A 9114-nucleotide genomic window follows, 5' to 3' on the forward strand; every position below is an offset into this window, starting at 1 on the left:
CTCTCTTTTTTCCTCTTCTCTCTCCTCTCTTTTTTTCCTCTTCTCTCTCTTCTCTCTTTTTCTCCCCCTTCTCTCTTCTCTCTTTTTTTTTCCTCTTCTCTCTCTTCTCTCTTTTTCTCCCCCTTCTCTCTTCTTTTTTCCCCTTCTCTCTTCTCTCTTTTTTTTCCCCTTCTCTCTCCTCTCCTCTCTTTTCCTTGTTTTCCTTGTCCCTCTCGTTGCTGGGCGGAGCAGGAGGCTGCAGGAGGGTTCCCTGCAGAAAGTTTGAGCGGCGGGGGCGGCACTGGGGCACTTGTGGGGAAGAAAAGGAGGAGGAGGAGGAGGAGGAGGAGGAAGAGGAGGAGGAGGAGGAGGAGGAAGGCGCCTCTCAAGCTGAAGAGGCCGGGCTCGGCCGAGGGGAGCTGCACCTCCCCCGGCGCCGGGAGGAGGCGGGATAAGGAATAAGGGATGAGGAATAAGGGATGAAGGATGGATGGAGGGATGAGGGAGGGATGGATGGAGGGATGGATGGAGGGATGGATGGAGGGATGAGGGAGGGATGGATGGAGGGATGGATGGAGGGATGGATGGAGGGATGAGGGGGGGATGGAGGGATGAGGGAGGGATGGAGGGATGAGGGAGGGAGGGATGGAGGGATGAGGGAGGGAGGGATGGAGGGATGAGGGAGGGATGGATGGAGGGATGCCGGACGCGGGGCGGTGTCACCGAGGCTCTTTAAAGGCGGGCCGGCAGCGGCGGCGGAGCGGAGCCATGGGCGAGGTGAAGGTGGCCGTGCTGGGCGGCAGCGGGGCCGGCAAGTCGGGTAAGGGGCGAGCCGGGAATGCCTCGGGATTGGCGCGGAGGGAGGAGAACCCCCCCTAAACCCGGCTGTGCTTCCGTCCCGCAGCGCTGGCCGTGAGGTTCCTGACACGGAGATTCATCGGAGAGTACGCGTCCAGCGCCGGTGAGAGACGGGATGGAGACAGGGAGGGAGACAGGGAGGGATGGAGCCAGGGAGGGATGGATGGATGGATGGATGGAGCGAGGGATGGATGGAGGGAGCGAGGGATGGGGGGATGGAGAGAGGGCGGGGGGGAGAGAGGGAGGGAGGGAGGGATGGATGGATGGATGGATGGATGGATGGATGGATGGATGGATGGAGAGAGAGAGCCAGGGATGGATGGAGTGATGGAGGGAGCGAGGGATGGGGGGATGGAGAGAGGGATGGGGGGGATGGATGGATGGATGGATGGCACCAGGGATGGAGGGAGGGATGGAGGGAAGCAGGGAGGGAGGGATGGATGCAGGGATGGAAAGAGGCAGGGATGAAGGGAGGCAGAGATGGAAGGATGGATGGAGCGAGGCAGGGATGGAGGGACGGATGGAGGGATGGATGGGGTGAGGGATAGACGGACAGAGGGATGGAGGGTTCCCTGGGGAGAACAGGACGCGGCGCCTCCAGCACTTATTTGATGGGGAAATTGAGTAAAGCCGCGGCGTGGCAGAACTTTGCGGGGGGATTTGGGTTTCCTCTGGGTTAGAGGTGCGGTGTAAGCCCTGGGGAGGGGAAAGGGAACCCGGCTGTCGGGGCAGAGATCGCCCGGGGCTCGCAAAGCAGGGGAGGGATCGGGGATGTGAGTGGGAACCAGGGCGGGTTGTGGTCAGAGAGAAGAGGGAGAGAGAGGAAAGGAATAGACTGAAAACCCCCAAAACAACACCTCCTCTCCTGGGCATCCCCCCTCGGCTCCAGGGAGAGGGGAAGCAGCTTTTAATGCCAGCTTTTAATGCCAGTTTTTAATGGCAGCGTCAGGCGAGTGAACAGCAGCGCGCTGGCTCCGCGGCTTTGTGGAAAGTTTGCTGTACACAGCACAGAATGTCACATTTCGTGCCCATCATTAAAGCACTTCCAAGCCTTGGAAAGCGGCAAAGCAGGGCTTGGACCTTTACATCCCGGGGGGAAATACTGCTCAGCTGGCACACAAATAACTTTGGAAGTGCTGCCACCCCAGCGGATGTGGCAGAAGTCCCAAAACTTAGCGGGACACAGAGATTGTCACCTACCTCCCTGCTAAAAGGGAAGGACTTTCTCCACACTTTTTGTTTTCTCCCCCACGGGAATCAGAGTAGCTTCTAGTGATCTGTAAATAACAAAGAGAAAAAAAAAAAAAAGTTCTAAGCTGAATTTGTATTGAATATATCCGAATGAATTTATTCTGAAGGAGGAGCTACAACTGCACATGTGTTCTCTACCATTAGTTGTTATTATACAAACACAGACTGAGCACAGTTTGTGTCCCAGCTGGCTGCTCTGGGTCTAAGCTGCCACATGGAAATTATGTGCTCTCTGTGCTCTGTGTGTGTTCCTGTGGGAAACAGAAAAAAAATATAAAACTCTCAGAAAGCAAATCTCAGGATGGAAAGAAAAAAAACTCAACATATTCCAAGCCACCTATAACCAAAACCAGGTTCTGTTCTCAGCCTCCAGCACTGCATGCCCTGTAAAAGGCATCTCAAACCCCCAAAATATTTCTGTTTTTAAAATATTTCTTGGAAGATAAGTTTAGCACTGTTTCTACAGATGAGGAAAGTGGTAATAGGGGTGGTGAAATAAAGATCATGCCATTATTAGTGGAGTCAAACTAATAATTAAAAGTTTGTTTAATTAAGGAAACAAGCAAGGAGCTGTAGATTTTATACCCTGACATGTTTGGGACTGATAATTTATCATCAGATGAAGATGCTGAGTTCCAGAGACCACAGAGCTATCCCTCATGACCCAGTTTTCAGTCTGTTTTCTGTAGTGTCAACACCAATTCTTGTCCCTGTAGCTCCCAAAATGACCAACCATGGTGTAGAAAGCCTGCTGGCAACCCAAAACTAGTTACACTTGTTTAGAACATCCTGCTGCTTAAAATAGCAGTGATGCTGTGTCTGCAGTAGAGTTCCCAGTCTTGCCAGTGCTGGTGGAGAATTCTAAATCTGAGATGCTACAGAAATATTTTTGGACTAGATCCTAAGGACATGGTCCTGTAAATACTCTTGGTCTGATGCTGCCTGGTATCTTGAAGCACCAGAAGCCATGGTAAATAAATATTATTGCTAAATAATGATTTCTGTGCAGAATCAGAGCTGCACATGGTCTGGCTGACTTTTATAATCCTGAGTTCTGGTATCAAGATGAATAATCATCAGTATTTAGCTGATTGTGAGAGTTGTGAATTCCCCTCGTCTCTATTTTGGAAGAGAAAAAGCAGGCTCTGAAAATATTCATTCACCAGGACTTTGATGGGAACACCACAGTGGTGTTGATCTGTCTAAGGGGTTGATTGGTGTAAAATTAAATAGGTTTGTTTCCAGTGTCTGTTCAGAGAAAAAGTCAAACTACCAGTCAACTACAACAACAAAACCACAAAACAAATCCCCCCAACAACCTTCCTCACCAGCAAAAAAAACCCCAAACAAACAAAAAAAACCCAAAAAATCAGATCAGAGACAAAAACTTCTCAATTCTTTAGAAACCAATCAGCTAACCAGTACTCAAAGCAATTCTCAGTATTATCAAATTTCACTGTTGCATTTTCTTTTCTTTTCACTGCCATTCCCAGTCAGTGACACTGGTTTTCTTTGGCTAATATCTGTCTGTTAGAATGCATCTACACTAAGCACTTGTGCCTGGATGGGAGGCAGATACACCTGGAAATTTATGACCCTTGCTCACAGGTAAGAATTTCACAGGAGGAGGATAAAGAAAAGCTGTTCTTCATTACCTCTGGATATGGTAAAAAGGGTCAAGGGGTTACAAACTTTTGCTTGTTGGAATTTGTGCCTGCTCTTTTGTTTTGTTTTGTATTTTAAAGAGTGAAATTTTATAGTTGCTGGGACTCTGAACTGAACTACTTTTCCATTTCCCCAAAGAAACCCTTCATTACTGACATTTTCTGGAAATGCATTTGTAATTTAGACTAACACTAACAGAAATAATTATCACTTTTGCTTTACATAGGTAAATACAGAGATAAATTACTGGATTACATGCAAATACCCTAAATAAATGAAATTTAGCTTATAAAGCAAACAGTTCATTAAATGGCTGCACAAATGGTCCAAGCAGAGAGGCCTGGAAGTCAGGTTTGCATTCACAGGACAATTTCCTTTCCCAAGGAATGCAGCTTGTACACTTTGACAATTAAGATTTAGCCACTCTGAAATGAAGTTTTGTTTTAATTTATTTAGTTTACAGGAATAGATAAACTTAGGTGCTGTGTGACACGTGCTGATCACCCTGGCTCCCCAGGCTCCCTTTTGGGCAGCTGGGGTAAGGAATGAAAACCAAACCACTGAAAGTCTGAGCCCACACTTCAATTCAGGGATGTAAAAACTTTACCAGTGTTAATACAAACAGCATTGCCTGTCCCAGGGCACAGAGAATCCTGAAACAGCCACTATGAGCTCTCTTGTACTAGTTTTTTTTTTTTTTTTCCTTAGGAACAAGGCCTAACTTTAGTTATTTAGCAAAATTTTTTTTTGTTGTTTTTTTTTCTGATCAGCTTCCAGTATTTTATCTATTTTTAGGTCATATGGTCTTGCTAGCTGCTGCCAAATCATGTGCAGGGATAAGTTAATTTTAAATAGTTTTAAAATTACTCTCCCTTGCAGATGTTGCTTTCTGGGAATCAGAAGTGTGGCAGTTTGTTGGTGTGAAGAGAGTCAAGGGTTGGTATAACTCAATTGACTTTCTTCACTGGTTTTATTAAACTCAACTGCAGATTAAAAGAAGATTTTTTTTTCCCTAGCTCCTCAGAAATTTAACACGTGGGTAATTAGTGCTTGAAACTTGGACAACTCAAAGAGGAAAGGAAACAAATGAAGAAAATGGTCAAGGTTGTAGTCAGAGTATTGGGAACAGGCAAACCAGAGCTACAACCACAAACACACAAATGTTGATGGCTCCTGGATGTTCCATTCTCATCTAACCCTGCAGAATATTAAGTACATTAAGTAGGTTGTGGAATTTCACTTCTTAAATGAAGTGTAAATGTTTCCTAATGAACTTGCCAGCGATCCAAAATGCCATTTTTGATGCCGGTTATTTACAAGGCTTTTGGAGCAGCACCAGCCCGAATTCAATACAGCAGCTAGAGCTAGGAAATGCCTTTAGGCAGGGAAGTTGCAGTGTTCTCACGTTCACGGTGGCAGAGAAGAGGCTCTGAAGGGGCAGGGGCAGCATTCCTTTCCCGTGTGCATGTGAGGTTTTTGCTGCTGGCAGGGGAAGCTGTCCCTTGCCGAGGAGCTGCGCTGGGCTGATGGATTTATCATCGTCTACGACATCAGCGACAGAGCCTCCTTTGCCTTTGCCAAGGCCCTGCTCTACAGCCTCAGAGAGGCTCACACAGCAGCCTGCAAAAAGTAAGTGGCATCATTTATATTGGTTTTTTTTCCCCCCCCCCCCTCAGCAAAATAGAGAAAAGCTGAGAAGGATTTTGTGAGCTTAGTAACAATTAAAACCCAGCAGCATCAAAGTGCAACAACAGCAATGTGTGGCAAACTCCAATCGGTTTTACTGTATCCAAACCCAAGTGCATCAAGATTTTTGTTCTTATTTCTTGCAGAGCTAATATTTAAATGGTTGCCATAAAGATTTCTGCTGTGATTTACACAGGTAAAGAAGCCTGGCACAGTCAGTCTGTGCTTTTACTCTCCCACTCAATTACCAATGGAGATACACAAACACAGGGGCTGAGGAAAACATTCCCCACATTAAAGGAAAGTAATAACACAAATATCTCCTCAGCTGCCTCTAGCTGTGACCCCAAAGTCATTTGTGCACATGGGTGACCACATGGTAAGAAAGAAAGTATTTTAAAAAAAACAAGAATCACCAGAACTGCAGGTGTGAGTGTGGATGGGGGTGTGCATTTATTCCTGCCTCAATCAGCTGAGGTGCTTTCTAAACAAAAGAGTGAAATCCTTCACCTGTATCAGAAATGGAGTAAAACCCCCGTTTTTCTGTCTGTTTTACTGCTGACCTTGCTTAATTAAGGTTAATTTCTGACAGGAATAATTTTAGCAGAAGCTTGGAATTAGATTTCCTGTGTTTCCTTCTGAGTTATGCCCCTGACACTGATGTATCTCCTGGGCTCTGTTCTGTTACCTGCAAATGGAGATAATGATCAGGTTGTTTCTTCAGTGAAGTCCAGGTGCTGACAATATACTCAGCAGCACAGAGCAGGAAAAAAGCAGTGGATTAAAAAAATACATTCATTCTTTGAGTAGAGAAAATAAAATGTAAATCTACTGGTAAAGAATAGTCTGGAAAAATGGAAAACTTCCTGAATTCTTCCTGGCAAGGTGAGGGGGCTGGCTGGTTCATTTTTGGAGTTTTTTTTTTGCTATCCTGAACATACATACTTTTCACAGTGAATATAGCACAGCATGTGATGCAGCATTGTATATACATTTAACTGGAACATTTTTCATTGCAGAATGGTCGAGCCATCAATATTTTTGGTTGGCAATAAACAGGATTTATGCCACATGAGGGAAGTTGGCTGGGATGAAGGACAGAAGCTGGCCATGGATAACAAGTGCCAATTCTGTGAACTGTCTGCAGCAGAGCACTATCAGGAAGTTGTGGCAATGTTCACCAAAGTCCTCAGGAATATCACTTCCAATTCCAAAGTGAAGGAGAAGAGAAGACCCAGTGGTTCCAAGTCCATGGCCAAGTTAATCAACAATGTGTTTGGGAAGAGAAGGAAATCTGTGTAAGAGATGTTAGGCCTGAGGTTGGAACAAGCTGAAATAAAGGAGCAGAGGCAGCTCTTGGGATTCACAGAATTTCCTCCAAAGGTCAATACCTGGAGGAGTAAGACAGTAGAAACCAAAGGTGGGAGACAGCATGGTCCAGACTTAGGAGACCTGACTTCTATTTCAGGCTCTGCTACAGATTTCCAGTTTAGGGCTGTGCCACTTAAAGTGTAAACTGCTCCAGATTAAAAACCAGGAGAGGTTTAGTCTGTGTTTATTCAACACCAACATGGTCTTGGGTAGAGCTTCTAGGTGCAACTGAAGTATAAACAGTTATTTCACAGATTCATTTCTATTGGAAAAGACCCTTGAGATCATCAAATCCAGCCATTAACCAAACACTACCAAGTCTACCACTAAACCATGTCCCTAAGTGCCACATAATATCCAGTAAACTCAGCCTTGCTGATCAAAATCTTACTTCAGAATTGTCAGTAGTTGGGTTTTTTGTGTCGTTTGTTGTTTGGTTTTTTTGTGTGTGTGTGCAAGGACAGTTGCACTAAAGAAAAGCAAAATACTGTGGCTTCATGTGGCAATGTATTTGTATTTAACTCAGGTCCTTGTGTGCCTTACACTTGCTGAAATTCATACGAATTCAATGCTTAGACACCAGATGTACAAAAGGTATTTACCTGCAAAGCTGCCTTGCAGAGGCACCAGAAGTAGGGAAGGAGAATTAAAAAGCAGTATTGTCTCAGTACTGTTTCAGTATATATATATATTTTTTTTTTAATTTCATGAGTGATGAAAGAAAGTAGAGAGGGTTGAGGAGTGTGAAAACTGAAATGTTAGTGAAATGTTACTGAGCACTGGACTGTTTTGGTAAGGACATTGTTGAGTGAAATAATTTTACAGAAAGGGCCAGCAGAAGGCCTGGTTGATCCCTGTGCCAGAATAGTTTTTGTAAACTTTAATAAAAGTGTCCCTGGCTCTAAGGTGGATGTGACTGGTTGATCCCTGTCACAGAAGAGTTTTTGTAAACTTTAATAATAAAGTTTCCCTGGCTGTAAGGTGGATGTGACTGTTCAATCTCAGATGGCAGCAGAAGCTTGGAAAGCACGTGGACTGGCAAAGAGCACAAGTTTTTTAGGATGTCTGCCTGGATTTAAAGGTCAGCCTGCTGGTAAGACCAGTGCTCACAGAGAGTGTTTTTCCTAATAACCAATGTCCTTCCAGCCCCTCATTGCTGTGGAATTGAAATTCCTCTGGAGAGAGCACCAAGTACTGTCAGCTCCACTTTTCAGCCCTGGCTATTAAACATCAGATGGGTGTAAATATGCTGTCAGCTGACATTCAGAGCTCTTACTCTGCACAGCTAAATAAGGGCTTAGCCCAGTGTGTTTGCAAGTGCTGTGCTCATACAGAAATTATGGAAGGGGAGTGATCTGGAGTGAATTGCTGCCTCCTACCCCCTCCAGGGGACAGTTGGGATGCAGTCTTTGTAGGATGCTGAGTTGAAGCCTCCCTCTGCTCTGAAATGTTACCTGCATTGAAACGAGAAAGGTTTCTTTCAGTTTTTGAGTGTTCACCCATATAATGTTAGCACTAAGGTTGTAAAATAGTACTAAACACATTTTACTGTGTTGACCAAAGATCACATTCTTCTTTAAAACAAAATCTACTGTTTATCTCACTTGTTATAAGACTACAAATATTGGAACAGAGTTCTCAGTTGGCAGGCACAGGGTAGCTTTGTTTTCCTGCAGATGCTGCTCTGCAATATCAGGGGCATTGGATTTTCACTGTGTGGTCAATATCTATGAGCCTGAACGTGCAGATTGCTCATGTACACCCCTCAGCTTCCCAGCCTGCACAGAATTCCAAAATTATTAACAGCTTTAATTTCAGCTTTATCTTACTCTAGCATTGCCACAGTCCAGAACTCCTATTTGTATTTACTGCTCTGGTATTAAATAAACTGGATATAAGATGGATGTATTCATGTGGGGTTTTTGTTTTCTCTTTACAATAAAGCTACAGACTTTTGTTTTGACTCCTGTGAAAGGGAAGCACCGTGCAGGTCTGGAATTCACACTGGAGGAGGTAAATCTGGGAATCAGCCACTTGCACTAAAGAAAACCTCTGGCTGTGTTTGCTGGGCACAGTGAAGAAGCCCTCATGTGCCTTAAAAAAAAAAAAAAAAAAAAAAAAAAAAGGTTTATCCTTTAAAAATTAGTCAAAACAGCTACAGAGAGGCCAATTAGTTTTGTTCATATTCCTGGGAATGTGGGCTTTCAGATGGATGGGACCTGCAGTACAGCCCATAGTCTTTTTGTCTGTATGGAAGAAGTTTTGGGACAGAGAGTAGCTGTCATCTGGGCCATGTGCTCTCCT

At 44.7% G+C, this 9114-nt stretch overlaps 1 protein-coding gene across 1 annotated transcript; it reads left to right on the forward strand.

Annotated features, from left to right (window-relative positions):
• Positions 1 to 667: 667 nt before the first annotated feature.
• Positions 668 to 8718, forward strand: RERGL (RERG like). The gene is made up of 5 exons (XM_088164525.1): positions 668 to 799; positions 884 to 940; positions 3623 to 3696; positions 5243 to 5382; positions 6459 to 8718. The coding sequence occupies exons 1-5, from the start codon at positions 679 to 681 to the stop codon at positions 6739 to 6741; spliced, it is 675 nt and encodes a 224-aa protein (XP_088020651.1). The 5' UTR covers positions 668 to 678; the 3' UTR covers positions 6742 to 8718.
• Positions 8719 to 9114: the final 396 nt, after the last annotated feature.

This window comes from Sturnus vulgaris, chromosome 5 (genome assembly GCF_052056855.1).
Source record: "Sturnus vulgaris isolate bStuVul1 chromosome 5, bStuVul1.hap1, whole genome shotgun sequence".
NCBI lineage: Eukaryota > Metazoa > Chordata > Aves > Passeriformes > Sturnidae > Sturnus > Sturnus vulgaris.

What these genes read in the sequence shown, in the direction of transcription:
- RERGL (XM_088164525.1), top strand. Translation starts at nt 679, where the DNA reads ATGCCGGACGCGGGGCGGTGTCACCGAGGCTCTTTAAAGGCGGGCCGG. An exon ending in TTTATGACCCTTGCTCACAG is followed by an intron (nt 3,697 to 5,242) that starts GTAAGAATTTCA and finishes TGCTGCTGGCAG; the next exon opens with GGGAAGCTGTCCCTTGCCGA. An exon ending in CACACAGCAGCCTGCAAAAA is followed by an intron (nt 5,383 to 6,458) that starts GTAAGTGGCATC and finishes TTTTCATTGCAG; the next exon opens with AATGGTCGAGCCATCAATAT.